General features: G+C 33.4%; 1 protein-coding gene across 1 annotated transcript; it reads right to left on the minus strand.

Annotated features, from left to right (window-relative positions):
* Positions 1-12028: 12028 nt before the first annotated feature.
* LOC124530654 (apolipoprotein D-like) lies at positions 12029-15081 on the minus strand. The gene is made up of 5 exons (XM_047104901.1): positions 14853-15081; positions 13373-13530; positions 13055-13239; positions 12632-12879; positions 12029-12278 (listed from the first exon to the last, which is right to left on the minus strand). The coding sequence occupies exons 1-5, from the start codon at positions 14931-14933 to the stop codon at positions 12084-12086; spliced, it is 867 nt and encodes a 288-aa protein (XP_046960857.1). The 5' UTR covers positions 14934-15081; the 3' UTR covers positions 12029-12083.
* Between the last annotated feature and the right edge of the window lie 2438 nt (positions 15082-17519).

The following is a 17519-nucleotide window of genomic DNA, read 5'->3' on the forward strand; positions in this document are numbered from 1 at the left end:
AACATAACCTTATTTGTCGATCATATTGTGACTCGTAAAACCTACCAAATAGTTATGTATTCGTTATTGGTATTGTATGGTTAGTCCATTGAAATGTTACAAAATATAGGCCCTCGTGAACATTTTTTTGTTAAAATTTATCTAGCATATTGTTTAAGGGGTAATAACCCAGACGTTCATGAATCTAGTTAACTTTGGAGCGGTCTAACTAGGTTCAAAATGAATGGAAATAAAATAAATCCTAGCGAAAAATAAAGAGAAGAATGTCCTCTACAAAATAGTATAAGCTATTTTTTCGCTAAATTAAAAAGAAAAAAAAGTTATTTAGCAAAAAAGAAAAATTATGACAAAAATTTTTCACTTTTTTGCTTATAACTTTTTAAATAATGGTTTTAGCCAAAAAATTCATATTTTCTAGAAATTATGTTTTTACAAATTTTCTGTAGGACCAATACTTTCTAAGTTATATTAAAAAATACGTTCTCACCCCTTTTTCCAACATGGCGGGCGGGGAACAAGGGCACCAACCCCACAAATTTGGTTTTTAGCTTATATTGACGAAATATGAAATTGATTATTTATGAAATAAAATTGCGTCCTAAAAAAATGTTCAGGCGATGTAACATTTCAATGTACTAAGTGGGTTAAATGTTTGTTTTTTTTTAATATGAACATTCTAGACTCTTATATAGCTTATACGAACAGGTTATTAGGGTTTCGTGTTATGTATGCATAAACAGAACTCTATATTATTAAAACGATTTAAAAGATAATGTGGTTATCTACTTCATTGAAGTATGTTTTAATTTTAATAGACTTAAAATATTATGTGCACATGTAAATCACTTCCTCGTAGAGCACCCTAGGCAACGAGGGAGTGGACTGTGTGAGCGGTCTTGTTGGCTAGAGGGGGGGAGGGGGCTCGATATACACTCGAGGGAGTCCGTCACTTTATAAGACGGTGGCAGACGAGAAAGGAGCTAGGGACATTCAAGTATTAATTAGCCTTAATACGACTGCCTCTGATGGGGCCACACTGGTATGCCACGGGCGTTCTCGTAGCCCCACCATTAGTCAGCTGGGTGGAAACTCAAGGCGGTTTTAGTAGGTACGACGGGGCACTAGGTCCCGGGGAGTCCCACTTATCCGTCCCAGTACCCCTCTTCTCGTAAAATAAAAAAAAAACTTATGTCAAAGTTTTAAGGCGTCACGGTACGCGAAGGCGATCCCATGGCACTCGCCGAGTGGCACAAGAGAGGGTATCACTCGTTTTTAGTGAGTATTACATTTGCTCGGCGTCCAAGGCACCGACGAGTCCCATATACCCGCACTTCCACATGGGAGAAACGCGTATTTATGTTTCTCGCGACAAAGTTACTTCATACACACAACTCAGGCATTTACTTTGGTTTCATTTTAACCGAATGAGCGTAAAATATACATAAAACGTAGTTTAAACGCGACAAAAAAGGTTATAGGAATAAGATATATTATACAAATGATTTTTATGATATATCTAAATATTCAAAATATTGTAGAGTCTATATTAGTAGAGATTGTGAGACATAAATCTCACATTGAAATCAAATAAAGTATCCGAATCTTTTGTTTACGGAAATGCGTATATGTTTAAACTTTTATTAGAACAATTATGCTAAGTTATATGAGTTTCAAATTCAGTAGTTCTCTTTTCCAACAATAAAATTGCAGTCACATAACACTCTTTTAACACTTATACCATTCTTTTTTTATTTTTTGTATTGAAAATACGATCTTGGTTTTGTAAGCAATTTTGTAATTGCGAAAGTCTTGAGATTGTAAATAGATGTTAAATTGCAATTAAGTTATTGCTTCAATACAATCTGCTTACGGTTTAATTTCCAGTTTACAGCGCCATCTATCCGGCAACATTTAAACTAAAACTCAGCTGAGCTCTTGTAGCACAGAGTCACAATTTCTGATTAGTTACTTAACCGGAAGGGGGCAGCACTAAGTTATATAAAGTTAAAAAAAAAAGAATGCGATCATCTATTCAAATATTTACTATCGTTGCCAATATTAACTTAAATTAAATAAAGTCGATGAAAAAAAATCTTAAAAAAAAAAATTTCATTGTAAACAAAGATTTGAACTTGGTTCTTAAGACCAAATATATGAATCACAATTTCGTTGTATATCTCGACTGGGAGCGTGGCGTCTCCTGTAATCCGGCTACTCGGAGGTCGGGGCCGGAGGATGGTTTGAGGTCGGGAGTCCTGGCGTTGTGTGGCCCATGTTGACTGGACGTCCACACTAAGCCCGGTATTAATATGGACCCCCTGGAGGAGTCCGGGGGGTGCAGGTTCACTAAGGAGGGGCGAACCGGGCCAGAGGGGAAACCCAGCAGCCAAAAGTCCCCGTATCGGGCAGTAGTGGGATAGCGGCCGGGAGTGGGCGCTCAACGACAGCCCGACCAATACAACCAGACCCGTCTCTTTTTTGTTGAAATTTTAAACATACAAAGTAATATATGTACACATCTATTTAAGTTGTTATCTAACTGTGTGATATCAGTGAAATAACTCATATTTTAAAGTAAATGTAATTTTTTGACATGGAGAGGAAAAATGTAAGAATTTGGAAATTCGTAGTATACTACTTGAACCTGCTGCTTTACCCACGCGAAATTAATAAAACACCTTGTGCTGTACCCATTTAGAGTGGACTTTCATAAACTCCGTATTTAACGGATGTTTATACCCTACTATAAAGCTAACGAACTGCCGGTGTTACGGTTTCTGAGATTTCGTGATTAATCATTGAGAGGTATTTTGCTTTTTTATATGTAGAATGTAGATAAGGAGTCTCTCCACTACATCTTATATGTATTACCTAAGTTTATCAGTTACGGAAACAAGCATGACACGGACTACTATAGCCTATAGAACGTAGCAACAGCGTATCTCACGAGGATATATCGGTTTTAGTATCTGGCATCCACGTATATCTGGATTCCCGTTCTCTCTGTTGTAAATAAATGTATTTTATATTATGTCTAGCATATCGTAATATTTGATGGTGTAAGTAAGTAGTCAGAGTTATAATATGTAAAAACATATATATCTTGTCTATGTTTTCTAATAACTATATAATCAATTGTCTCTATTATATTGTTTTGAAAATTCTATACGACTGCAGATTATGGTTTATAAGTAAGTAAGTTATATAGTATATAGTAATATATATATAGTAAGTTGTATAGTACTCTCTCGTGGTCGGGGCATTTAAAGCAGATTGGTAAAAAAACATACGCCTCCTTAAGTTCTTTGCGACGACTTCAAAATGTACTGCCAATTCCTACCAAAACTATGCTTGCAAATTCTCTCCTTCTTTCAATACTCGATTACGCGGACGCAAGCTATCTTAATCTAACCGAGGATCAACTTAATTATCTTGAGCGATTACAAAATCTAGCTATTCGGTTTATTTTCGGCCTCCGAAAGTATGACCACGTTTCAGAGTTTCGTTCAAAGCTCAAGTGGCTTCCTATACGCCGTCGCCGGAACCTGCATACTCTTTCTCTTCTGTACTGTGTGTTATTTAATGCAAATGCTCCTCATTATCTGAAGGAGAAATTTGAATTTTTAGGAGACCAGCCTAGAATTCGACCAACACGTAGGCTCGCACTGAAAATGCCCGCTCATAACAGTAAATTTTACAGCCAGTCGTTCACTGTTCAGGCTGTAACTCTTTGGAACGACTTGCCATTGAGTATTGTAGTAGTATAGTAGTATAGTAGTCAAAAACATTACATGCATTCAAAAACGCTGTTAAGAACTACTATCTCTCATCATAGTAACGATGACGACATGATTTTAATACGTCATATATGTATGTATTATGTATATATATGTATGTATGTATGTATGTATGTAAGTATGTATGTAGGTATTTATTGATATATGTACGTATGCACATTATTGAATATTTATTACTGTTATTTATTTATGTATGTGTTTAGCTTGTATTCATTTTAAGAGTTGTTATAATTGCACCACCCTATACTGTCTTCCACAGACAACTTTCTAACCCAAGGTAGTCTGGAAGAAATGGCTAGTAAGCCATAAGGCCGCCTTTGTTTCACCATTAGTTTTTAGTTTGTGTATTCTGTAATCGTTTGTAATTGTAATTGTGGTGTACAAAAAGTGTTAAATAAATAAATAAATAAATAAGTTCCATACAAACATACGTACTAATAAAAAAATTAAAGTACATACCATTGATTTGTGTTTTGTAGTACAGAATCCATACCAAATAGTATGATAACAAAAGTTATTTTGAAAGCTATATGAGGATCAGTTCTTAATAGAACTTTACTTGCACCCAATAGATATAACTTTTAATAAATTACAGAGATTTTTAATAGTAAAATAAATGTAAGACAAATATAAATAAACAATCAAATGTACCTATTAAACTTAATTTATCAATAACTTCAAAATGTAAAATAATATACTGTCCTTTTATATTTTTTAGTTCAAAAAATGTTTATTTCTCATTTAGTAATATAACTGCCTTTTTAATATTTTTGTTATCATATTTCTTAAAAAATATTTAATTTGAACTAAAAGGGTTTATTTCAAGGGTTTTTTAACACATGAAGTCATTCACATCTCAAACATTTGTATTTAAAAGTAAAGTAGAATATTGGTAATGTGAACTGTACATTACCCATATTTATAACAATTATGTTCCATTTGCTGTCGGAACGCTTGGCCCTTGGAGTAGTGGTGCAAAAAGCTTCATCAAAAGTTTAACACCTCGCCTCATTGCCTCCACTGGTGACAGGCGGGCTGGTTCGTTTTTTGCCCAGAGGATCGGAAAAAAAGTCAAGATTTATACAGTAACTAGTTTTAGTTCATATTTGTATATATTTTTATCATTTAACGTCATTAATTCTTATGACGTATTTTAGATTTTTATTAATATTATAATACGTCTCATACATTAAAGTCAACAAAATATACTAATTTACAAATAAATTACTTTTTGATTGTAAGAAAAAAAATACATTTTTTAGCTATTTTGTTGTCCTTTACTATACGTTTTTTTGATTCATGATCAAAGATAATGTTGATTTTCTGTTGTCCTATCTGTTTCAGGTTTATTTTAAGTTTATACATGTAACTATGCCTGTCTCATCACCAGATCTCCGAAACTCTAGGTCCGATGGATTTGCAATTTCACAGTAACTTACTTAACCTTTTACGATGTAGAGGTTTACTGACAAAGGATTTTTATAAATTTGAACTTAAATTAATATAGAAAGTGTACTGTGTAGTCTGTAGTTTCTTTATCCGTACTAAGCCATGATGGAAATCTAGTTTTGTATAGGAATAGTGTCAAGAAAACATTAAGATATATTTGTTTTCGGTTACGATATGTGATTATTAAATGAAATAAAAATATTTTAACGTCCTTACATTATTTCATATTTAAGACATTATTACTCAGACGATAGTTTAAATATATTTATGGTATTTTAAACTTAAAATAAATAAAATTTTAACAAAAAGAAAAACCGACTTCAAACAAAACACTATTTTAAAACAAATGAATATGCACGAAAAAGTAATAATAATAATTGCGTATTCAACATATTTTTTAGTCTTCCTAAGTTAAATGAAATGAAAAATATTAGACTACTTAAAAGTCGATTAACGATTATATCATGTAGTTATAATTATTGGTATATTTGGAGCCGGTGTCAGCCACGGTGCCCTTGCCCCAACAATCAATGGAAAGAAGCGATAGGAGCCCCTTGATTGATCCAGTATATTATTGTGTAAAAGGTAATTTGTAAAAAACATATTTGTTAAAGTATTCTCGTATTGTTTTTTGATAGATATACTGTAGGGTTTTATTGGCTGACACCGACTCCAAATATACCAATAATTATAACTACATGATATAATCGTTAATCGACTTTTAAGTAGTCTAATATTTTTCATTTCATTTAACTTAGGAAGACTAAAAAATATGTTGAATACGCAATTATTATTATTACTTTTTCGTGCATATTCATTTGTTTTAAAATAGTGTTTTGTTTGAAGTCGGTTTTTCTTTTTGTTAAAATTTTATTTATTTTTTGATTTTAAGTGAAGCTGATGTTGACTAACTAATTTTTTTTAATATGGACAGATTAAGCGTTCCGTTTATATGAGTCAGAAACTACTTCGAGGACAATTTCAAAGGAAACTTGCGAATAAAGCAAAAATAGACTTCCGAAAATGCGGATTTAATACGTCACGCGGCGTAAACTACAAGGATCCCTCGAAAGAGCTGTAATCGAACTCAGCAAAAAAACTTTGAAAAAGACCAACTATATTTCGTACATCATATGACATCACATCACATACACAAAATTTTATTAAAGATAGTAAGAAATTCTGCCCCATATCGCACCCTAACTGCGAGCCGTATAGTAGTTCCATCACTACATAGTATAAAACAAAGTCGCTTTCTCTGTCCCTATATCTTTAAATCTACGCAACGGATTTTGATGCGGTTTTTTTAAAAGATAGTGTGATTCAAGGGGAAGGTTTGTGTATATAATACATGCACAATATAGTAAAGAAACACTGATAATTTTAGAAGTTTGCGATGTGATGTCGTAAATACACAAATTCTGTAGTATATTTAGTATCAGTATTGCACCCGTGTGAAGCCGGGGTGGGTAGCTAGTTGATTATAATATTCGACTATGATAATTACATAAATATAACTTCATTACGGAAGGTGACTCAAATATCCAAATAACCTATAAATAAAAGATTCGACTGAGTATCGCTAACGTGCTCCTCAGAATTGTTCCGTTCCCTTCCGTTCCGTTACTTTGTCATGGATCCTGTGCTCAGAACCTTACCAAACTTTCACCAAATTACCCTTGAAGTATATATTTTATAATAAAAAAAGAATTATCAAAATTGGTTAACGTGATTTTCAGTTATTCACCTATTTGTCGCGCATATACATAATGCAAATTTAAGACTTATGTCGTTTTCATATGGATACCATCATCGGAAAAAAATAAAAAAAAAATGGGACCCCACGGGAAGCACTACCTTTCAAACAAAAAAAAAATTATCAAAATCGGTCCACCCAGTGAAAAGTTATGAGGTAACAAACATAAAAAAAAAAAAAAAAAAAAAAAAAATACAGACGAATTGATAACCTCCTCCTTTTGGAAGTCGGTTGAAAAAGAGACGGGTCTGGTTGTATTGGTCGGGCTGTCGTTGAGCGCCCACTCCCGGCCGCTATCCCACTACTGCCCGATACGGGGACTTTTGGCTGCTGGGTTTCCCCTCTGGCCCGGTTCGCCCCTCCTTAGTGAACCTGCACCCCCCGGACTCCTCCAGGGGGTCCATATTAATACCGGGCTTAGTGTGGACGTCCAGTCAACATGGGCCACACAACGCCAGGACTCCCGACCTCAAACCATCCTCCGGCCCCGACCTCCGAGTAGCCGGATTACAGGAGACGCCACGCTCCCAGTCGAGTTATGAGTCGAAATTGTGATTCATATATTTGGTTAAAATAGTAGGTTCGAATCTTTTAGTAGTTAATAGTTATTATTTCTTATATTTTTTTTTTTTGTTAAATAAAAAATAATTTAAGAGTTTCAGCATAAGTACCTTTTTATTAAATCTAACACTGTGTTGTCTTTGTATGTTTATCAAGTACGCAATATGTAGTTCTTGATTTAAAATAAATTACACTTTTTAATGGTTTGTTTTATTAAATTATTGTTATTCGATGTGGATATAATGTCATACATAAATAATCTGTAGTACAACAACAACAACAACAGCCTGTAAATTCCCACTGCTGGGCTAAAGGCCTCCTCTCCCTTAGAGGAGAAGGTTTGGAACATATTCCTATATGGAATCTATATCCTATTTGGATCATATTGTTATGAAACGTAGCTGTTTTTTTTAAATTATGTTTTCCCCATAAGAAGTTATCACTTCAATAAAAGTAAAACAAAATGTAAGTTTGACTTTGTGTTTGGTTGAAGTAAAATAAAACTTTCGAAGAAGTTTAGATCGGTGATCGGGAAAAGTAATCTATCGTATAATTTTCTTATCCTTGATTATGAAAAACAAATTACATATTTTATTCATATATTGTATATATATCATTTTTTTTGGTTTGTTGTAAAGGTGATACTTTTGATAATTGGATGAAGTTAAATCATCATCATCATCCTTCTGCCCTTATCCCAATTTTACTTGGGGTCGGCGCAGCATGTCTTCTCCTTCCATACTTCTCTGTCAGACGCTATCACCCAAGTAACATTCTTTCTAACCATATCGTCTTTCACACAATCCATCCATCGTTTCCTTGGTCGTCCTCTACCTCTATATCCATCCATATAATAATAAAAAAAAAAATAATAATAAATAATTGGATGAATTGGAATATACAATTGGATGAAGTTAAATATTGAGAGTTAAAGCTAAATCTTTACCGATTAATATAGAATCATTCAAATGCCCCTTGCATTTGAATGATTCTATATTAATCGATGTTGATATACATATTTGTCATAAAAAAGCGTGGAGTTAATACCTGTTGACTTCCAAGCAGGATACATTAATTGAAATAATTGTATTTAATTAACATGACGTTGTATTTTTTAAATGTTAAAAAAGAGTAACTACTGAGTTTCTTGCCGGTTCTTCTCGGTAGAATCTACTTTCCGAACCGGTGGTAGCTTCACTTAATTGAAAAATGACGATTCAAAAGTGCTTATAAAAGCCTACTTGAATAAAGTTTATTTTGATTTTTTGATTTTGATTTTGTTTAGAAATAATGTACCATCTGACAGACTACCTGCATATACGTATTATGAAGTTGCAAATAGTATCTTTTTTGTAATTTTTTATACTATGCATTATACCGTAACTCCCCTAGATGGCGTTATAGCACATCCACTTATATTATACCTGTAAATACGGACGTACACTAGAAAACATTTGCTTAATTTTGTTACTATATAAATATAGTTTTAAAATTTCCCACCATTTTAATATTAACAGAATTAAAAAAAATACAGCTAAAATAATAAAATAATTTAAGATATAAAGTGCTTAATACCCAGATTGGAACCATAGCTCTTAACGAATTATAAGAAGCATATTTTCAACCCCTATTTCGACTGGGAGCGTGGCGTCTCCTGTAATCCGGCTACTCGGAGGTCGGGATCGGAGGATGGTTTGAGGTTGGGAATCCTGGCGCTGTGTGGCTCATGTTGACTGGACGTCCATACTAAGCCTGGTGTTAATATGGACCCCCTGGACGAATCCGGGGAGTGCAGGTTCACTAAGGAGGGGCGAACCGGGCCAGAGGGGAAACCCAGCAGCCAAAAGCCCCCGTATCGGGCAGTAGCGGGATAGCGGCCGGGAGTGGGCGCTCAGCGACAGCCCGACCAGACCCGTTCCGTTTTGCTACTTTTTGGTCATTCTTGATTGATATTAAATTTTACCAGTTTTTTTAATTAATAATAAAAAAACTGCTTGCTCTGATTACGTAGTTACGGAGAACATAATTTTGTTTTTCGTTTTGGCCCAATAGTGGCATAATACTGTAAAAACTCTTGTTTCTCAATTGAGATTTAAAGTTGACGATGAGTTTGTATGTGTGCCCTAGGATCTATTTGTAATGAACAACGTTACAGTACAGTTACAATATGATTGTTATATTATTATTTAATGTAACATTTTTACTCATTTGTTTTGTGTTGGTTCTCTTTTAAATGAGAGTACATACAGATTTACTTAAAAATGAATTAGAGTAAGGGTTTTTGGACAGACCTTGGAGATCCCAAAATAAATAAATAAAAAATGGACGCGATTTTTCTGTTGAGATTCGAAAAAAAACTCCCTTCTCTACGTGAGACGAGTTTATGTTTCCTCTTCTTTCATATTTAGTAAACGCAGCATACATACAAACCCATATGAAAGCATGCTGACGAACTAATACTTTTAATTGGGTACACTAAAGATGGAACATGAATATAATTGATACATTTAAGGTACTATCAGAGCCGGATTTAAAGGTCTGGAGGGCCCCAGGCCACAAAGCAGTGGGGGCCCTAGACAAACAGAAGCGTGAACAACCTAATAATTATATTATCATGAATTAATTACTTTTTTATTTCAATCAGTAAGCTATGATTTATTTACTTGTATCGGTAACTTTTAAAATATTAAATAATAACATTATTATAATTTGACTATATCTTGGTATTTGTTAACTTGCTGAAAACTGTGGCCCCCACTAATGTGGAGGCCCCAGGGCAGTTGCCCCGGTTGCCCTCCCATAAATACGGCCCTGGGTACTATAACATAAGTTTGAAGTTTCCATATATTGCAACGACTCATAATTATAATCATTACACTATAGTTTGAGTAATGTACAATTGATCTGTGATTGATATTTCTGTCAATTCTGATGACTCTACACTCTGGCTAGAAATAATGTAGAAGTTGCGAGTGCTGCGCGTCTGTCTAATTCTAATTATTACACTTTATTTGTCTTGTCATGTTGTAAAGGGTGGCGCTTTTGATGATTGGATGAATGTAAAAGGTGAGAGATTGAAACGGTTCTCTAGGAAAATTATACATGGATAACATTTGGTAAACTACCAAGAGAGTTTGCAAATACATTTTTACTGCCTTTTTTATGCTATGCACTTTCCCGTAACTCCCCGAGATGGCGCTACACCATATAAATTTCTATTATACCAGTAAATACGTACAGACAACAGAAAGCCTTTGCCGGGTTTTGCTTGGATATAAATATGATAGAAAATACGTGCATAAGTATTTCCTAATAATACGTAATATTGACAGAAACAAAAAAAAATACAGAAAACAGCAAGTAAATAAAAACAAATAATTTTTAGAATCAAGGCTGGAACCCGGATCTTAAAGAAATATAAGAAGCACATTTTCACCACTTATATCGACTGGGAGAGTGGCGTCTCCTGTAATCCGGCTACTCGGAGGTCAGGGGCGGAGGATGGTATGAGGTTGGGAGTCCTGACGCTGTGTGGCTCATGTTGACTGGACGTCCATACTAAGCCTGGTGTTAATATGGACCCCCTGGAAGAATCCGGGGAGTGCAGGTTCACTAAGGAGGGGCGAACCGGGCCAGAGGGGAAACCCAGCAGCCAAAAGTCCCCGTATCGGGCAGTAGCGGGATAGCGGCCGGGAGTGAGCGCTCAGCGACAGCCCGACCAATACAACCAGACCCGTTCCGTTTTGCTATTTTTGCGGCTAACAAGATCAATTATATTTCACATCAAAATGCATTTAATTTTTTTGTCAATTACTAAATTAAAACTGCGTTCCTTAACTGCGTAGTTACGGAGACCATTTTCTTTTGTATTTCGATTTGACTTCCTCGATCGGTTAGTGAAACAATGTATAAGATTCTTTATTATAATTTAATCTACAATTTATTCGCAATTAACAGCAGTACAGAAATGTAATGTTTTATGTTTTCTGAACTTAGTTGATCTATTTGGGGAATTATAATAGAATATTTTTATAATTCAGAGGAAATCGAAAGACTCAGCAGCAGCAGGCATTCATTGCTTTGAGCAATTAGAAATAAGGGAGTGTATGAAGATAGCCGATTGTAACTTGATTAACATTTGTTTGTTTTAACATTATAGTTTTACCAATAGACTAAGCCAGCGCTTGACTCAGTAGTGACGTGTATTAAAGAGTTTAAACATGGAAGGGAAATACTTCATATCAACATAAAAGCTTGAAATAAAGCATAGACTTATTTTGTGTATGTTTGTGAGTGTTAATTAGTTTGCAGAATTTTAATATTATGTAATAAAAATGCTATATTTTTCGTGACGTCGTTTTATTTATTTCATCAGTTTAGTTTTTAAAAGATATTTATTTGATTGACATTTGTAAATGTCGGACGATGTATTTGGTACAAAAGCCTTTTAGCTAGTCATACTGTTCAGATACTAATAGTCCACACAATAGTCTTTTTCTATTGTACTCGATTAAAGCTATTTATTGTTTTAGCTTGATTTCTTTTTCCATTTCAGGCTTCTCATCTTTCATTTCTTCTGGCTTCTCTATCTTCTCGTCTTTTTTCTCAGACATTTCTGACAGCATCATTGGTTTGGGTTCAGCAGGAATTTCTGGAACGGCAGAACGTTCTTGGAGAACTTCAGACTTTACTTCTGGCTTCACTTTGTCCTGTAACTGTACATAATTTCGTTTAGGGGTTGATTGACTGAATACACTTTGTTTCACTAATTCAGATCGTCTTTATAGTTGAATGAATAATATATGTATAGAACCTTATTTGACGGTATGACAATAAAAATTACTTTATCTTTGTGTTAGATTATATATGTAAAAATAAAAAAGATGTAGGATAAATATATGGTTTGCATACGTATTTATATATTCTATTAGTCCCGATTTCGAGCGGGTGACATAAGATTTTTTAAATCGATCCAACTTCTGCACACTGAGGAGGGTTTTTATAATTGAACACAAACACACGAACATAATATTAATAGTCATAAATATATAGATTCATATATTCTTACATCCACAGTTGATTCGTCATCTGAAGGGACTTTTGATACTGGCGCGTTTTTAGCATCCATGATGACTTCTATGACATTATTTTTGATTTCCATGGGATCGGCAGCTGGGTTGGGGAGGATGCTGCAATCTGCCTGATTGGTCTTTACGAAGAACGTTCTGGAGATCCTGTAGCGGTCCAAAACAGCGTATGCACTTTGCATTACCAATGATGGTGCGAGGCGCTCCCTTGTAAGGATCCAAGCGTTTTCTGAAAATGCAACACAAATAAATTGACTTGAGTTTTCTATGAAATATGTTACTTTTTTGTCTCGATTTTATTTATCTTTGATACTTAATAACTTTGGTTAAATTTATTTGGACAAAAATTTACCAAATTTTTAATTTGGTCACAATCTTTTTCGATAAAGTTCCTTAATACTCACGGATGTGCACTGGTCCAATGCCACTGCAGGACCACATGACTGCGTAGTTGTCATAATCGGTTTCAAGGATGCTGTACTCATTGTCATTAGGCATAGACATTGCTGGGTACTTTATGATCATACGACCCTCGCCCTCTCTGCCAATCATTTGAAGCGATCCTTCCATCACGCGTTTCATTCCAGTTCTGATAACAAAGAGGTTTTGCATACAATTTCTTGTTAAGTGAATTATAACAACATTTTTAACTTAATAAAATAAAATAGACCATTATAATATGATGTATATGAGTTCTTAATTATTTAACTGTTTATACTTACAATGAGTTAGTGATCTCATTGGAGACGAGTATTCTGCCTTCAGGAGTGCTCTCGTACTTAGTGGTGACGCATCTGGTACCCAACTCTGCGACAGTGAAGTATCGCTCCGCTTCGTACCATGCGCCTAGGAAGCGGTTCACATTGAAGTTTGCCATGGGCTGGAAGTAAGAGGGTAAAAATCAAAATTATAATTAACTGTTTGCAAATATCCCACGGCTGAGATAAGGCCTCCTGACTTTGATAAATATGTTAAATAGTAATAGATTTACATTCGACATATGCAGGTTCCTTCACCGTGTCTCGCTTCACATAAATTTTACAGTGCCGGGTTATACTCAATTACCGCTATATACTTACCATAATAACCTGTATTTATAATGTTGGCTAACCTAAAGTCACAAGTCAGTTATAATGATCCTAATGACATTTTAAGAGTCCATATTATGGCTACATAAAAATCTCGGCTTGTTATTTAATGTGTATAAATAAATAAATCGAATTTAATGATTGTACTGCAGTTTAATAAGCTGCTTAAAAATGACAAGGAGCGAATGTATGAATGAGCTAAAATCGAAAGTATTATTGACAGAGATTCAATGTCGTCGACCCCTTGAACCGGTCCAATAGCAAAACCAATATCAAGTACATGTTAAAAAAAATTAAATGGCAAATATTTGTCATAAATGTAGATATATTTATATTTCATAAATTAAATATCGGTACATTTGAATTATCAATATGTTGATATGTTTGAATTAATAACTTTTACCTTAGATAAGCATTTTTACTTTTGAATGTACAGAATACTATATTGTTAATTTTGATGGTTTTGCTGTAACTATACTAAATAGCGAATAGGTGTCGAAAAGAAAGGGTTAAAAACTAATAAGTGATACTTGCTTATTTAAAAAATAAATACATGTATAATGACAAAAATGCTTACAAACATTAAACACAGGACGTGACAATGTTTTATCAAATTATCGTTAAGTAGTATATGTAACGATTATTTATATGCGTGTATACAATTTCATACATCTGTTGGAAACATTTTTATCGATGGCATAGACCACCAGTAAATTAAGAGTTTCTTATGTATATATGTATATAATATTTTCGAAATAGTATGACGAGTAGAATTGCCAAGTTTAAAAAAAAACAAATTTTATAATAAAAACGAATTTAGGGAGAAAATTAGAAACTAATAGGGAAAATATTATATATTAATATTAACTTTTTTATTAGGTAGCCAATATTTTACAACTTTATTTGCTTTTCTTTACTTTGGACTAAAGATGAAACGCGAGGCGAATTCGCAAATAAATATAATCACAAAATCATGTGGAATTTTTACATTGAGGTTCTTTCAATAAAAATTATTATCCTGTGATAAATTTTGAATTAAATCAAATATAATATAAATGTTAGATATATTATTTAAATAAGTTAAGTATAATATTAGTAATTAAAACCAACATACCTGATAATCAGGACACCATCCTAGCGAAGGGATTTGCGCTGATGCCGTCGCGACTAGAAGCAACACCGAGAACTTCAACATCTTGGATGTGATTGCCAGGAGATCAGGAGAGACCAGGGGATGTGTCGGGAATGATGTTTCACGCCCCGTACTTCGCTTTTAAACCCTCGCAGATGGGAACCGGTCTGGATCTAATGGAGTTAACCCTAGGCTGATTTATGTATGCTGTAATGAATTTTGCAACGAGCCTTGTTAGGCAATGCTTAGGCATGTGGTTGATAGCAAACTTTTTTAACGCTGCCAGACGGGATGGCTTTGTTGAATAATTCGGTTTTTGTTCATCCAAGAATAGTCTAAGAGAATTGTTTTTACTTTCCATTAAACTATATATTTTTGGATTAATTTAAATATATTTAGACGACAAATAATAAAGTTTTATGGCCCTAAAATTAAATCCAATGTGTTGCTTTAATTTCTATTGGCGAAAATTAGGTAAATTTTTTAGAATTCAAAGAATAATTAGTATTTTTTTCGGTAATTTAATGACAAATTAATGACATATGCCTTCTGTCTTCCTACTCAATGCAGTGACTTTATTATTTACTTTGAACTATTATCATGCTACAAAGAATCGAATCAGAATTCTTGTGTAACATTATTCCATATGGAACAAAATGGGCGGGTGAAATACTTCGTAGCTATCTAGGTTATAAATTTAAAAATAACTCATTTCAAACAATAATGTACATATATATCTAATATAATTTATAAAATAAAGAAAATGTCTATTATCTAAAAGTTTTCGAAAGTATATTATTTGATTCGTAGAAAACAGTAACCAGATAGTGAATAGAGACTTAGAATATATATTTTGTGAAGTATATTGATCAAAAATTCCCAAAAGCTTTGATTGTTATTAATGAAATCATTCAAATTTAAGGAAAATATATATCTATTTATGACGATTTGCGTAGAATAAAGTCTTAAATTAAATAATTCACACTGTATATAAAACAATATACATTAACATAACCCATATTGAACTTTAATGTATGGTTTTGGAATGTTCCCATGCCGGCCCATAGATCGCAGCAAAAAGATGTGAGCCATCTGCCTCTACCGGTTTCAGCTCACAGCCTTTTTATTTTCTATCTTTGCTATCTATTTTTAAACCTTAGTTCGTTTGCGCACTTGAAGTACATCTTAAATTGTTTGTCGCTAGCAGCTCAGAAAGTTTTGCCGGATAAGTTTTTGACAAAGAATTATTAAACAAGGGTCAGAACGTCATGTTACGTTGATAAAATTTAATAATCTTAAATTAAATGATATTTATATGTTAAGGGTATAATGCTAATGATTTCATAGAACAATATTTGAATATTTGAAACAATTCCAAGGCTTTAAATGAATAAAGAAGGAAAAATTGAGATATTAGGGACACCCGGTTAGAACGAAGTTATTTTGGCTATTAGCAGTGTAATGTAACGAATATAATGTAATAAATAGACACAATGGAATAAATAAACAAAGTTTAATGTTAGTAAAAACAATAAATAAAAATTACTTTGAATAATATTATATGAAACTGTAACTACCCTTAAGCGACGATTACTGTTACATCACTCTGGGTAAAATCTAATTAATTTGATACTATCTCTCTGTAGATACCAATAAAGAGATGACAGTATCTTCATGAGAAAAATACTTTTTAGTACTATTAAATTAGAGACAATCTCAAGGAAAATCAATGATCTCCCATTTATGTCTAATCGTAAAAATGTATCTCTTAGAATAGTATGTGGGTGTGATTTAAACGATACTAACAAAATATATAAGAAATGTAAGTAATTTATAGTAAAGTATTTCACTTTTGGATATAATACCAGAAATCTACAGGTGTCCTGGTTCAAATACCAGGTCGGGTCGACAAATATTTATTGGGAAAATTCTCAGTAACAGACCAGAGTCTCGGACGTTATAAGTGTGTACACTCCAGAGATTTGGAAAGTATGTACAACAGTTGGTCCTGTACATAAACTATTTCCATTCGTGTCGTATTTAGGTAACAGAATATACTCAATTGTGCTTATATGCCCTGCTTAGTAGATTAGTTTTCCTTAAGATTGACCACCCTGGCAACGGCATCATAATTATTTTCATCTTTATTCTCTAAGAAGTAAGAAATAATCTCTAAAGAAGCTTAATTAAAAAAAAATGTTTTTGTTAAAATATATTATGGTATTTTTAGGAAACCTTTATGAAATTGTGTTTAATGACGTTGAGAAGCGCCATAATCAAGTATCTCCTGATACTGTATAGTGGGTAAACATCTGCTACGGGTCCCTGTCGGGTTTTGTTAGATCAACATTTATGCCATACCGTAAATTCGATATAGTATAGGCATGCGCATATTATGATTTTTGGGTTTTGCTTTGGGTAGATAAGGCAAGAGTAAATTCGAAAGAAGAAAGATAGCTCGGTTGAAGATTCTAAATCTGCCATGAGTGAGTTTCAAGAAGTTAGTAACTGATGAACAGATGAATATGTAGATAAATGCAAAATAAAAAATATTTGAGCTGATCCCAAATAAATGATAAAAGACGTAGTGAATAATTATAGATTATTTATAACACGTATTTATTCACGTATTAAAAACGTATTACGTAT

This window comes from Vanessa cardui, chromosome 1 (genome assembly GCF_905220365.1).
Source record: "Vanessa cardui chromosome 1, ilVanCard2.1, whole genome shotgun sequence".
NCBI classification, from domain to species: domain Eukaryota; kingdom Metazoa; phylum Arthropoda; class Insecta; order Lepidoptera; family Nymphalidae; genus Vanessa; species Vanessa cardui.